Genomic DNA, 15,902 nt, shown 5'->3' with positions numbered 1-15,902 from the left:
AACGTTCAAAACAAGCACGGAGCTCTCTGACAGGTGAGTAATTGGAAGCACGATGATAAAAGGATGCAGTGGATTTTGGAGTAAGAACTCTGTGAGTGTCTCCAAAAGGATGAAAGATAACCACATCAAAGGCCTGCGGATTTGTGGGTACGCCTTTCTAACGTACAGACAGCTACGGGACCTTCTGCTCGTATTTCTCTCGTTTCAAGTTACAAGTCAGCACTTGTCACCCTTAAACCTCCATGGCCGTTGTTCCTTACCTCCCCCTCAATCTCTACAGGAGTCTATTTGGCACAAAACCTTTAATCACCAAGAGCCAGGAGATGTGGATACCTGGGTGTGCTAAGACAGTTTTCCAAGAAATATTCTATGAAACTGTCATGGAACTGCTTCCAGAAATCTGTTGTTTTTTTCACGCCGATGAATGCATTATGTTCTTCTTCATTATTCATGGCTCGTGAGGAGAGTTTTAGCATTTCAACATTGTTGGAATTACTTTCTGAGTTGTGTTTCGCATACATTTTTCATTTCCGTCATGGTGTGCAGTACCGAGCTGGCACAACAACACGCTTTTCCCCTCTAAATTCGTACTACCAGGGTGGTTACTTTATACGCAGATGATCTGTTGTGAAAAATGTTCCAAATTCTCTGGATGGCTGGATCTATATCAGTACTCATTTCATCCCACTCACATGAATGACTAAGAATTTTCGCTGACACTTTCTATGAATAGAGTACAGTTTAGTCTTCCATAACTTTTTTTTTAAAGCTAAACAGGCACTATACAGTACATATACTGAATGTTTTTGTGAAGAATTAGATATAATAATTATTAGATACGTAAATCTCTTAAGTGTTATTACATATAGACAAGTTAACTTTGACTTGTTTATTCTCTTGATTCTCTTTATTCAGTAAAAAACTTAAAATGCAATTTTAGACATAACTATCTAATGCAGTTATTACTATGCAGTTATTGTAGAAAGGAATTATCTCAATTATTTGTAATAAGTGATAAGTGAAGAAGTTGGGGTTAGTATGTTTTTTTTAAATGTTTTTTTTTTATAAAAACATCTCAAGGCTGCATTCATTTGATTAAAAATCGACATTAATATTGTGAAAATTATTTTCTGTTTCTATTTTTCATATTTTTAAGTCTTAACTGATGCATTACTAATGTTGATCACAAAAAAAAATTAAGGCATAATTTTTAATTTTGATACTTTTTTTCAAAATATTTTATAAATGCATCAAATGAACAGCATTTGTTTATTTTAAAGCATCTTGAAATAAAAAGTATTACCTTCTTTTAAAAAAGTACAAACTCCAACCTTTTGAATGATATTGTAAATATTTAAGAATTAAGTGTCAAAAACCACTATTAAATTTCATTTAGGCTAATCTTTCGGCCCTTTCACTTGCTACCTTGTTGCCTGCTGGGTATATTCCACTTTTGAAGCACAGTAATGTGTTTTTATATACATTCATTCATGGAAATGAGTCGTAGCTACCCATAGACACATATTGGACAGAGTGTGGTGTGAGTGTCCACGAGAAGCGAGATGTTCACCCCTCACAGGAAACCCAGCAGTGTTCAGTTCCTCAGGTTGGTGCACCTAGATCAGCTTTACATCTTATCTCTGTCTCTTAAATGCCATGTTTCCAATAGCATTGACCTCTCAGGGTTTTATTTTGACATATTTTCCTTTTCTGTTTGTGCCAACATGGTTTCTTCATATATACTTTACAGTATGTAGAACCTGAGCAAGAACTGTGGCATGTGAACAACATAGGAAAACAGAAACATTGATTAATCAATGTTTCATTACCTCAAATGTGGGATGTGTGATGTTTGGGTGTGGTGAATTCTCATAGGTCTAACACACAACAACTGATCATGGGTCAGAAGGGTTTATTTACTTCAGTAGAAAAACGTTTCGGATTGAATGATGAAAGATGACCTCTAATCAGTTGTGTATGGCTGTAGACACTCATAAACTGAAGTAATATGCTTTGTTGAACTTTTTAAGACTCGTCTTCCTCTTCAACCTCACTGGTATTTAGGATGCTTTAGAAAATAGCAGAAAGCTACTTCTGACCTTTAAAAGTCACATTCTCTTCTCAATTACCGTCTTGTCATTTTTAATGAAACTGCAAATCTCTGTTCATGATTTTACGTGCATTATGTCGGATGGGCAATTAAATAATATTATTAAATCACCTTACAGATTATTGTAACCTTAAATTGGACACAGAGTGAGAATTTGACTTAAAATCTACCTGGTCTCATAGCAGAAACGTACCTGGTTGCACTTTTTAGCGAGACACGAAATGCGTACCAACAAGTACGTATCACTGCAGTTTCCAAAACAAATGAACACTAGAGGCAGTAAAACTCACCTTTTATTCCTTATTATACAAGTTTACAGATATAGAAGAATTTCATGTGACTTCAGAATAATATTTATATGCTGGGAGATTTGAAAACTGATGCTTTTGAATGTTAGCATCACACATATCCACCTTCATATAACTTGTGTTAGTTCAGGCAGTCCACGTCAGTCAAGCTTGCATCAGCTGACGATCAGCTGTTCCCGACATGTACCAGTCCAGTCCAGACACCTATTACAACCTATTTATATCTTGTTCATTCAACCTCTGTCTAACTCCCTCCTCCACCCCAACTCCTAAGCTGGGATATATATTAAATCTGATATCTGTCGAGGTATTTAGGTACATGGCTGTCTTCCTATGTATTTACTTATGGTAACCGTGAATTGAGATGCATGCATGGTATTGGATCTGTTCTGTCACCCAAGAGGGGTTTAACATGGTGCTCTCCCCACTCTGTCCAGGCACGGCTGTATGGACAGGTGCGTAGAGTTCGCCCCCAGAACAGAACCATACCGCAAACATGAAGTGTATGCTTTTATTGTAATAAATATAGTTTGACAAAAGCTGTCCTCACTGAACTATGGGTTTTCATAGAAAGTAGGTTTGCTCAGTGGCTCGTGGAGTACAGAGATGTACTTGAGAAACGTGGAGCTCTAGTTCGAATACAGTTCAACAAAACCGTTCCAATCTGCATAAAAGAAAATTGAAGTGGCACAGTTGCATGAACAAATGGCTTTTTATATCAGTTTTGCATTTGTTGACACTATCGGGAGGAAGTCTTAGGTTGGATTTGGTGTAGGGCATGTTTCCAACATCATAGAGCATTTCCAATTTTAGCGACAGTTCCTGGATATTTAACGTAATAAAAACACAGCAATACGTAGCTATATCAACATAATAAATGTGCCAGGGCTCACATGTTGAACCTGTGTTTTAGCACCACTGAAACTGCAGCGAAACGTGCAGTAAGGTACGTTGGTAAAGGTTGTTGCTCCAAAAGTGGATAGAGGTACGTATTTTTATGAGACCAGGTGTTTAAAACATACCTTTCCTTCGATTTTTATCCAAGTACAGTTTAAACTTTCATCTGAAACATATATAAAAGATTTATTTTATTATAATTTGAACATTTTCAGTTTATAATTCCTTCCTTTCCTTGCAGTTCCAGCTCCAAGAAGACTTCGATTTAAAGTTCTGAGCGCAGGCAAGCTACTTGTCTCATGGAAGGAACCCAAAGGAGAATATGAAGGCTACAAATTTATATATAACAGTGAACCAGGTAAGAAGCAATGAGAGGAAAAAAATGCATTTTTATTTAGTTTGGGTCTTATGTGGTCAGTCAATATTATAAATGTTGTGGTACTGCACACAGGTTTGCTTTCTGCTAAATCTGTTATTAATGAATAACGGTCTCTGTTTTAGTCCTTTTCAGCGTTACGTTTGTCTTTAAATGCATTCAGATTTTCTTCACTTCCCTCTGTGAGCTTCGACAGATGTATTTGTTAACCTTGCCAGATCTGAAGGACTCTTTGTTTCTTTACATATTTGACAATAGTCCTTGTCTGGGGCTTTGCTACGGCTCCTGATAAGACATAAACAACCAAGGTCATTCTGGTTTTATGTAAACCAGGTGCACTAGCCATCAGTTCTGTAAACTCACCCCTTTGTTAAACACTCACAACCCCCTTTTCTCGGGCAACAATAAGCCGTGTCCAAACTCGTTGTTTCTTAGAGCACATTCCCGAGCTCTGTGTATTTTAGGTCTGGGTCCATAGGATAGATATTCATCAGCCGGTTAAGACATTTACAACAGATGGGAAATGCACTCGTTTCAATTATAGCAGCTCATTTGCTGTGTTCCTATGTGCAAAGTGGCATTAATGTGCATGATAATTCTCTCTATTGGCCAGAATTGAGGTATTAAAGTGATGGAACAGGGTTAGACGAGGACAGGTGAAATCGGGTCAATGCGACTCTTTTGTGATTGAGGTGAGGAATGTCTGGCTGCGGTACCTGGTCAGAATCAAGGAGGTCAGATGGAGGTTACCGTCTGATCCAGCTGCTTGTGTTTATGGTATCTGATGTCAGCATTGGAAATATCCAATCTCACAACAACTTTGGTGCTCTTAGAAAGGGCTGCAAACCCAACGTGGTAAAGTTTCTAAAATTAAACATATGACAAAAAAATGTAATTAAATAACTTGCAGTATCATTTTACTGTATCTTTAAAGCTACTAGTATTAAGAATAACAGAAACGAAAAGAAACATTCAAATGTAACAAAATTTTGGATTAAATTAATGTCTTGTATTCCTTCTCGTATACAGATGTGCATGCATCTGTAAATGTTTATAATGATCGTAGTCTGTATTTGGTCCGTTTTTTTTACTAAATTGAAAATTGTTGTGTTATTGATCAGAGAGATTATATTGTGTCAATTACTGCGCCTTTAAACGTGCTGCAGTCTTTTATAGGTTTGATCAATATTAATTTACATATCATTCTCTCTGAAAAATTCCCTCATGAACAGTGACTCAATATATATTATATGAACATGGGGATTAAGTTTGTTCCAACTTGATGCTATAATTTTAGTGAACAATTGTATTTGCTTTATATAAACATTACTTTGTGGGCTCATAACAATAGTTTTGCTTGTTTAGAGAAAATGTTGCACTCATTATGTTTCTCATATAAAGCGGACAATGCTAAACAATAACAATAATTGCTTAATTTACTTTTGTTTAAATTTGTGTATAAATGTATAAAACAGAACAGAAATGCAATGAGAAAATGCATTTTATTTACATATTGGCATTATGTAGAATTATAGCAGTTCCCGGGTTCATTTTCAAATGAACGGCAGAAATGAAAACATGTTATGGCTTTAAGTGATTTGCTTACTGAGAGAGTCTGTTTCAAAGGGCTAACTAATGAGGCCGTTTTGTGTATATTATTGATTGACTCATCAAAAGAACCATTTATAAGAGTACTTTTTCATCAGTCGGACATCTCAGCTTGTGCAGGAAAGACTGATGTGCAACCTAGCGAGATGATATCACACAAAACCACATTCAGACTCACACAAAGTGCCCTTAGCCACAAGAAAATGAAAGAGAGAGAGTCGTGAGATGTTGAAGGGTGGAAGAGAGACATTTTTCAAGGTGCTTAATCACTCTTGAAAAGGTATATTCTGGCTCATGGCATCTACGGTACTTTCCTTGCTTTAGAAGTTACATGTACAAACAAAATAAAAATGAGTGAGTTTTTACATTTTCGGTAATAGGTATGGTCAAATATGAAAAACAGAGTAAGTGTTTTGCATTGGGATTAAGCACAAATTGATTTTGCATCTATTTTTGGATGTAACTATAGACTATTTTTCCCTCAAAAGCCCTTTGCTCCACTCTTTTTAAAAATCAAAGAGGGAAGGGAGATATTCGTATGCGACAAAGTAGTTCTGTCCTTTGGTCTCGTTTAAACAAATGAGAATTGGAGTGCTTTGATGTTGTCGTGAGAACCGGTGACAGTTTGCTGTCTGCAGCAGTCTTCTTTTACTTTTCTATGAAGCGTGATGTGCAAAGTCATCAGCAAACTGTGGTTCTCCAGTTCTGACTCCCTCTGCTCTGAGTCTAACCCCAATCATGCTCCCGCTGCTGCTGAATAAGCAACTTCCACTCCCCTTCAATTGATCTCTCGGCTAGCCACGAGGATTTTAATCAGGATCATTGGTCAGGGATCTGAATTGCAGGGGCAGGCTTCTTCATCACATTGAGGGACTGTGATATGAGTACGACGCTGTTCAGGCATGACTGATTCTAACGCAGTACATTTTGGCTGCACTTTTTAGTTCACTGCTAAGCTTTTTTGGTCTACTTTATTTTAGTTTTAAAGGCCAGGTCTTTAAAGAGATACTTCACGGAAAAATTAAGGTTCTCTCATCAATTACTCTTTCAGATATACGTCACTATTGTAAAAAATATATATATTTTGTTCGGTTAGAGAACAGACACTGCAATTAAATCTGATCTGTTTGGCGTGTACTTACAGGTTGTGAGTCAGAAGCGCCAGACTCTCCTTGCAAAGTTGGAATTGCCCCACTTTATAGAAACAGCATTTGTGCAGAACTAGAGTAGTCTACTCTCCAGGTTCAGGAAATAGTCAGACACATCTAAATATTTGGGTTGAACTGCTCTAGAACAGTGTTTTAAATTCAACTTAACCACTGATTTGTAGTTGTGTCCTCTTTTGGGAGCACAAAGAATGTATTTTCTCGTAGTTACTTTGCGTAAACATTTGATAAGCCTATAAACCATCGCAGTGTAGCCTACAGTAAATGTCAGTTTCACAACATTTTCACAGAGATTAAACATTTTCCTAAAATTGTCTTTTTGCCAAAAGAAAGCCATACACATCTAAAAGATAAATTACATTTTTGGGTGGAGAATGCCTTTAAGGTAGTGAAAGTTTTTCTTTCCAGTTTGCAAAATTACTAAAAGAAAAACATTTCTTTTAAGTCATAATCCTAGACTTTGCCACCAGACTGGGATGTCATGAAGCAAGAGGGACGACTTTGTGGCCAAGACCTTTTTAGAACAGACTGTTTGTCACTGTCAATTCTGCAAACAAACTTCGTGAAGTTGTTTGCTGTGCAATGGCCATAAAGCATCCACCCACAGATTGTATTTGGGTGATAACTTGGCATCACAACTTGTCAGACCAGTGCTATTCCTCCTCTGGCTCAGAGCGAAGCTACTTTGGACAGATTGTTTATTAGGCTGTTTTGGACATTATATGTTTGCTTTTGCATTGCAGAACTTGGATCAGTTTGGAAGTCTGTTTTTTAGATGTCTTAGGAGGCAGATTTTGGGATGTCTGTGTTTTTATGTCTGTGCCTGTCTGTTGCGTAATCATGAACGTGCTTACTATTATTAATTCATCAACAAGTGTCAGTGTTTTTTAAATCATTAATGGACAGTCTATCTATTGACAACATTGTCAACCAGACAGGACTTCTCAATTCACAGGTTCTTAGAGCTTGTTAAAGGAGGTTCACACAGAGAACTGTCCCTTTCTCTTCTTTGCAGACTTAATGCTGATAAAAAAGTCGGTGAAAAAAGATTTGATCTAGTACCTTATCGAGAACTATTACTTAAAATAGTAATGTAATATTTTAACACTTAAAAAGATAAAAAAATTAATTTCTCTTTTAAATTTTGAAAAATAGATTCATATTAGATTTATGTAATTGTGTACATAATTCATGTTACAATTTGTATAAATGATAATTAATTGGCAATTGAATCATTTTAATGTCATAGTTATATATTTAAAAGTGCTTTTCTCTATCATTTTGCTTTTTGCTTTGTTTACACACACTGTTGACAGCAACCAATGAACTTAATGTATTTGTAATGCAGAAAATGTATTTATATTTGAATCTATTACTAAATTTCAGTTCAAAAGCTGCATTTAAAATGAGCTATACACTACCAGTCAAAAATGCAGTAATATTTTTTATGTTTGTTTTTTGTCTATTTTCCAGCAAAATATAATACAGCAAAAAGTAACACGTTGAAATATACTTGTCAAGTGGCAAGTACTTTTTCTGATTGAAATTTGAAAAATATAATTTATTCCTCTCAAATAAATGCAGGCTTGGTGAGCATTTTTAAAAAAACATTAAATATATTACTGTTCAAAAAACTTTGACTGTGTATATATTTATGAAGTGATTAATTCATGATTTTATTCAGTTTTATTTAGCAATATCACTAAGAGCATTATTCCCTTCTGACTTTGCATCTAAAGAAATGCTTGGCATTGGCAGTCAGACAATAAAGAACAGGCTTTGATAGGTTTCTGAGTATAGAAACAAGCATACGAGACAGTGAATACTAACCATCCTCTCTGTGATTTTTCTGATTTGTGTCTGATGACAGGTGGGGAAACAACCGAGTTGCAAATTGCAAGGGGAGAGAATAAAGCAATAATAAAGGATTTTAATCCCAGGAACGAGTATTCAGTCAAGGTTATAGCTGTGAGTGGAAACCTGCACAGCCGAGCACTTCAGGGAAAATATACTGGTACGAAATACCTTGTTTCTTTGAAGCAATCCCACTGAAATGGATTGCAACCGAAAATAATGTGTTTTTTATTTGTAGTCTCCTGTGAGTTTCAAGAAAACAATGAAAAAAATTAGTGCCTTGAAAATAACAGCATCAGTTTTACATAGTAACACCGTGTATACAAATATACAGGGCTTGCATGTTTTAAAATAAGTTATTCGTATACTGACATAAAACGTATTAGATGATCCTGAAGATGAACTGTTTTACGTGTATGGCTGAACATTTTGCACTTGTTTAATTCCTCATGTCTGTTCAGCAGAAGACCAGAGCAGTGATGGAGACACTACTCAGCCTCAAAGACTGAAAGAGCCTGGACCTGTGGAGGAGGGCAATGAGATTTCAGGAGGTAAAGCCAAAGTTTAACCTCCCCATATGTTTTTATTGATCGGATGTTGCTCTTTTACAGCTTAGGAGAGATAATTGAACCAAAAGCAAAAATGACAACATGGATTACTCACCCTCAAGCCACCTAGGTGTATATAGCTTTCTTTCGATTATAATTAGTGCTATAATAAAAATTGTTCCAATCTTTATAATGGTAGCAAATGGGAGTTGAGATTGAAGTCTCAAAAAGTGCATCAATCTTTTAAGTATTCCAAACGGTGTTAATAAAGGCCTTCTGAATTGAATCAATGTGTTTTTGTCAATTTTTCATATTTAGTACTAACATCATTCACAGAAATGCCACTCTATAAATGTAAATAAATAAATAAATAAATACAACTGTTTAAATTTAAATAATAAATAATTGCACAAATGCATTGTTTTGCTTCAGAAGGCCTTTATTAACCCCCATGCTTAGTATGGAGTACATTTACAGCAAACGACTGCTCTTTTTTGGCCTTCAATCCCCTATTCACTGCGATTATAAGCTTGAGAGAAACTTAAGAAGGTCATATACACCTATGATGGCTTGAGGGTGATTAAACTACGGGGTAATTTTTATTTTTGTGTGAACTATCCCTTTAATGGAGTTCTCAAGCTTTTCTTTTTGCACTAAATTGGTAAAAAATAAACTGTATAATTGAGTGTATTGGTTCAATTCCAAATATGTAAGTTCTAAAATTGAGAGCTCAGATCAATTTCTTCTTGTCCTTGCGAGAATTTGTTGGGACATGTTTAAGTTGATATTAAAATCTCAAATTTGGCAAACTTTGGTATCTTGGGATATTTGAACACACATTGCAAATGTGACGTTGAAGCTCTCGAGAAAACATGAGACTCTTTTTCTCAGGAGAAGCTTATGCAATAGATGAAAATCTCCATTCACTCATTTCAGAGACAACTGAGATATTAAAGACATATCTCTTGTGGTTTTTCTGTTCTGTTGGCACTTCTCTTGTGGGTCTTCCTTTTCAAAGTCACTTTTACTTTTATCTTTCACTTTATAACATTATAAGCTATATGAATTTCTCCATACGTTCTTCTGAGACTTATTATTGCTGTTTTTCCAGCGAGAGCTGCCCTCCTGTCAAGATATTTCAGCCGTGCCGCTGCCAATGATGTATAAGAACTGAAACTAGCTGAAGTTGCAGGGGGCATCTCTCTATAGATCCCATCATCGCCGGTTTTTATGTCCCTGGCATATTTGAAAAAATGAGCATGTTCAGGAAGTCAAAGTCAAAGATGATTTTCCTGTCTGAAAGTTTCTGCTGATGTCTCTCAGGGCCAGACCTTAGTATCTCAGCCCGGTCCAATATCACAGCGATTTGCTACAGTTCTGAGAGCATCAGTGTACACAAAGAAATATATGCTGGTTAAATGCTATGTTACAAAGTACAGATGAAACCGAGGAGGTTGAATGCAAGGGTAAGTTTTATGAGCTCCTGGTTGACTGCAAGAGACGTTCTTTGCTCGGCTCAAAAGAGATATTCGGCTTTGTTTAGCCGTGAACATTGATGTTTAGTGGGTGTAAAAACAGCCCAGGCTGCTTGGAGGCTGAAATGTGCTCTTGAGTGAAGCATTTAACTCGGGTCCCTCTGTAGGACGGCTTTTGTGCTACATGGTCTCGCATCTGTTGTTCGGAGTCTTTAATTTAGGACACCTCTGTGCGCCTGCCAAGTGGCAAAGGTTTGAAATTGGTATGGCTCGCACAGACCTTAGCTGTCCTGTTTTCCTCTTCAGACTGCCGTCAGAGTTGGCAGGATTTGGCGCGCGGACTCCAAGTGGGTGGTGGAGCTCTGATTCTGTTCAGTCCTGTTAAGAATGCTGCACGCTTTGATTATGACTGAGCACTAATTTGATTCTCCGCTTAAGATCTCATTAGCGCAGAATAACAATGAGATAATATTTCAAAGCAAGAACTTGATGATGGGAATTGCCACAAGAGGGTTATCGCTGGAACAAGTCATATTCTGACAGATAGATGATGTCCTGCTGCCCGTAACTGTGTGTGTGTGTGTGTGTGTTGGTGGGCTATCACAAAATCAGATTCTTCTTTGATGTGCCATCCCTGGGAATGTGTCCAAGCAGACAGAGTGAAAGTAAATGGTTATCTGGGGATCTGTGCCATCAGTGTGGGCTGTGAAATGGCACTTTGAGCTCAACAAAAAGGTCAGATTTTTATATCTTTTCCCAATCCTCTTATTCACCAATGAGCGTTTCCAGAAGCAAATTGAAAGGTGGCATAAACACAAAGCTGTTGCTTTTTATCTTCTCACCAAACGGGTCTTTATGGGATGTCTGTAATTGTGATTCATGCCCAACATCTGTGGGTATATATATGAGGCGAAGAAAAAAAATTGTAGCTGGCTGTGCAAATTACAGTTTTGCAGTCAGATGAACAAACAAACACTTAAATGGCAAGCAGTAATTCTGATATATGGTTAGTGCACATTTCCTGACTTTTCAGAAAATCGGTTGCTGCTAATTTATATTCATGAGCCTCAAATCTTTTTTTTTTGTCAGAACGATCCAGATTGTTTTTTTTAAGATAAATTAATACAGCAGGGATGCATTAATCAGTTCAAATTAATAAAAAAATAATTAATTTCCACAAAAATAATAAGCACTAAACATTAATGATCAAGAAATGATTCATAAGTACCAAATCAGCATATTAGAATATTTTTTAAGGATCATGTGACAAGGAAGGCTAAAGTTTCAACATGAATTAATAAAACATGTATTTTAAATATATTGAAATAGAAAACAGATATTATTTTGCAATCATATTTTACGATATTATAGTTTTTACTGTATTTATCTGTTTAAATAAATGCAGCCTTGGCAAACTTAAAATTTATTTCTGGCCTTTATTTTGGCAGGACAGTTGTAGAGAGAACAGGAAGTGAAGAGAGAGAGAGAGAGAGGGATGTGGGATCAGGAAAGGATCTTGAGCCAGGACTCAAACTTGTGATGCTTGAAGCAGTGCCACATGTCAGAGCGCTGCCCATGAGGGCATCAGTTCCAACAAACATATGAGACTGCTTACAACAAACATTAAACATTAAAGTTTTTTAGAATTGAATCAAATCTTTAGAATCCATTCACTAGAAAGTGGCAACAACTGAGGATTTTTGCCTTCATTTCAATGGTACATTTGGAGAGAAGACAGGAAGTGAAGTGGGAGAGAGAGAGGGGGTGGGATCAGGAAAGGACTGTGAGCCGAGACTCAAACTCGGGTCGCCTGGAGCGCAGCAGCACGGTGTGTCGGAGTGCTGCCCACGACGCCATTGACTTCAGCACAAATGAGCATCTTGTATGTTATGAGTCATTATTTGTTGTCGGCTGAAACAAGCTGACTCTATCGAGTCATTGTTTTCTCCACAAATGACCAAAAATCTTATTTTAACCTGCATACTAATAAAAAAAGAACAATTTTGTGCATTATTTTACAAAGCCTGTCAAAACGAATTAGAGTTTCAATAACGTCTTCATGTGCTTTAAATTATGGGTAACACTTTTTTTCGATAGCCCACTTTAGACATTCTACTAACAGTAAGTAAATTTGCAACTAGCAGTCATTTGATTATTTGTGGTCTGTTTAAAGGGTTAGTTCACCCCATAATAAAAATTCTGTCATTAATTACTCACCCTCATGTCGTTCCAAACCCGTAAGACCTTTGTTCATCTACAGAACACAAATTAAGGTATTTTTTTTTTTATATCTGAGAGCTGTCTGACCTCCATAGACAGCAACACAACTAAAAATGATCCCAGCTCCAGAAACGTATTAAATACTTTGTTAAAACAGTGCATGTGACAACAGTGGCTCAACTTGAGTTTTGCAATGCTAAAAGATGTTTTCGCACAAAGAAAACCAAACTAAAATAATTCACTCAACCATTCTTCTCTCCTGAGTTAAGTCTTTTACAATTTTAGAGAGTATCACAACACATTCACACGCTTTCCCCTAAGCATAAACAATGCTTATTACCTTCACATGCACACTTTCCTTCCGAACGTAAGCAATAATGTCAAATAAGTTCTCTCCAAAATGGCGAAACACATCACTCAGGGTAGAAGAATGGTTGAGTAAAAGTATTCTCATAGCGTTGCGAAACTGAAGTCTGTTTTACCGATGTATTTGCTATGTTTCTGGTGCTGGGATCATTTTTATTGAGTCTATGGAGGGTCAGATAGCTCTCAGATATCATAAAAATTATCTTAATTTGTGTTTGAAAGGTAAACGGTCTTACGGGAAACACTTTATTTTGATGGGTCCATGACATAAAACATACTCACTATGAAACATTTAGCAGGTATATGTCAACTTATTCTACTAACCTTAAACCTACCCTAACAGTCGACTCTGGGAGTTAGTAGACATGTAGTTGCAAATTAATGAGAATTAGTCGACATGTAGTTACAAAGTTACTTATAGTTAGTAGAATGTTTAAAGTGGGCTGTCAAAATAAAGTATAACCAAATGATATATGGTCATCCGTAATTTTTATCAGTCAGTAAGTCTTTAAAAAAGCAGAAACATGTTTCGCTTAAAAAATAAGTGGAGAATGATTTGTTAATTTTAAATAAAACATGATTGTTTAACGAAAAAAGGTATTCAGAAGTCAACTTGCGCTGTCTGAACATGGTGGTCTTTGTCTGGGCTCGCTGGAAAAGGCGGTGGTGGTCAACAGTCACGTCTGTTTCATACAAACCCCCTTCCTTCCACCCTCCCTGATAATAGTGTGGGAAGAAAGGCCTGATAATGGTCTTTTCTGACCTTTTTTGTCAGAGGGCAGGGCACTGGAGTAAGGTGAGAGGGCTGTTCTTTAGGAATTCAGTACCTGGAGCCACTATAATCTACAGAGAGATGATAACACTCCCATGAGAGAACCCAAGGTGACTGCATGATCAACACTTTGCTTCACCTCAAATGACCCTTTTTCTAATCAGAATCGGCCTCACCTGATGGTATTTTTAATGTGAGATTTTTTCGCAGAGGGAGGCGCTTTTAATAAGCGATCATTGGTGTAGAACATTATTCTTGGAGGTGCTGTATAAGGTGCAGAGATGGCTGTCCTTTAAAGCGCTCCGCTGCCCTGCATTAGGGTGTGCGACGCACTGGGAATGCTAATAATGTCTATTTTGGCTCAGGTCTCAGGTGGCAGGTTGCTGAGGTAGGCAGTGATAAGGACAACGCTCTGGATCTTCCTCACAAGGAGGAAGGAGCTCCAGGACTTTCTCTGAAGGAGACTTTCAGAGTGTGACGTCTTATCTTGCCCCGCGGCCCGCTGGTGGAGGAAGCCGATAGGCAGAGCGTTTGGCTGCGATGAAGCAGCCCGTCAAATCACAGATAGGCCACTTTTTTTTGGTGTGTCAGCTGAACTACGTCTTAAAATTTGAATGCTGTACACATCTGCCTGGAAGTGTGTTCACGAATACTTCTAAATGACTACAACACATTAAAATGACACGTCATGACAATTAATTTAATCACAGGCTGTCAGACATGCACATGCTGCTTGATTTTACAAAAGCAAGATATTTATGGATCTAATATCTGTTGTTGTTGCTGGAACAACTTTGCTATGAATAGCCTACCTGTCCTTACTACTTAAACACAGGCAGTGATTGGTTGTTAATCAACCAATCCAAAAATATTGAAAGTCAAACATGGTCATTGTGATTTCTACAATAGTAGTAAATAAGAGCCTGCGTTTAAACAAATACCATTTAAATATGTTCACAGGTTTTGATATCAGTTGGATAAGACAAAAAATATCTTTCATTCAATAATTTTTATAATATGCCACTGACAAACCACCCAAAATATAAAATATAAATATAACTACAGAAGAGTTATGTTTTAAATAGGAAAAATATAACCTACATCTTAGTATACAATATAACTACAGAAGAGTTATGTTTTAAATAGGAAAAATATTGAAACTTTTTGGTCATTTTTGTACGTGATGCTACTGGTGTAATTGGATTTAATGATCTATTCTAAGCTATGCTAAGAGCATTATCGCCAGACCCAGAGATCGGCTGAATAGATTCAAAAACAGTAAAACTTAAATGATTAACTCTGGGGGAGTTGGAGAACGAGCCTATTTCGAAATAAAGTGGAGCGTTCCTTTAAAAGAGTTGTTCGTTTACGCATACACAGTTTTGATTTACTGAAGGGACAGATTCAATTCGTTTGTGTGTCTGACTGCACTAGTCATGCTAAATGGCTTTGATTTACTAAAACGAACCTACTCAAAAGATAGTCTGACTAGACTGATGACGAATCTGTATGCTTTTGATTCACTAAAACAGCAGATTAAATTAAAATGAACCAACTAGGTTTCTTTTTTCTATATGCTTTCTACTTGTTTTCTGAAAAAAAAAAAAAAAAACGAATGCTACACGTGCTGCGCTAGGATAACCAAGACTTATCACAGCGCTTGCTTGGTTGTAAATGTAATCACTAATCTAAATGTAAATAATAATGCAGCAAACATTCCGTTGTTATTATTATTTTGTTTCTAGTTAAATAACGTGCCCCGAACACCATCACCTAGCACACCAGGACTACGTCTCTGTTTAAAATTCCAGCCCTATCGCTCGTTTCGCGCTGCAGCCGTGGCCTCTTAATCTTCTGCTGATTAAGTGAGTATATGTGGAATCTGTTTTGTGATTAATTTGTAGTAGCACTGGTGTAATCACGTCAGCCATATTGCAAGAGAGACCGCTGATCTTTGCCATGCCAGATGTGAAACCAAAGGCCATTACAAGCGCTTAGCGCCACACAGCTGCCCGCCTGGCCTTTCGCCCATGCTAAGCAAACAAACCCTAGATGGGCCAGCTGTTTATTAAGGCCTGATTGAATTTTTCATTACAACTACAGTACTAGATCAGGAAGTCCACAAAAGACCTGTTATAGCCATTAGGCAGAATCAGCGTGAGTGAGGGATAAACTGCTGTTGACTTCATTTCAATAGTGCTG

General features: G+C 36.9%; 1 protein-coding gene across 7 annotated transcripts in view; it reads left to right on the top strand.

Annotated features, from left to right (window-relative positions):
• Window positions 1-15,902, top strand: part of col14a1a (collagen, type XIV, alpha 1a) — a 105,010-nt gene that overhangs the window by 3,723 nt on the left and 85,385 nt on the right. For 5 of the 7 annotated variants that reach the window (XM_043261932.1, XM_043261934.1, XM_043261928.1 and 2 more), the window contains exons 3-5: window positions 3,557-3,673; window positions 8,336-8,479; window positions 8,781-8,870. The exons of 1 other annotated variant lie outside the window; for it this stretch is intronic. In XM_043261932.1, the coding sequence (XP_043117867.1) occupies window positions 3,557-3,673; window positions 8,336-8,479; window positions 8,781-8,870 (351 nt within the window). The remainder of the gene's footprint in view (window positions 1-3,556; window positions 3,674-8,335; window positions 8,480-8,780; window positions 8,871-15,902) is intronic. One more of the 7 variants, XM_043261929.1, reaches the window with a different exon arrangement.

The sequence above is a fragment of the Puntigrus tetrazona genome, chromosome 16, assembly GCF_018831695.1.
Source record: "Puntigrus tetrazona isolate hp1 chromosome 16, ASM1883169v1, whole genome shotgun sequence".
NCBI classification, from domain to species: domain Eukaryota; kingdom Metazoa; phylum Chordata; class Actinopteri; order Cypriniformes; family Cyprinidae; genus Puntigrus; species Puntigrus tetrazona.
This window is presented reverse-complemented; position numbering and strand designations above follow the sequence as displayed.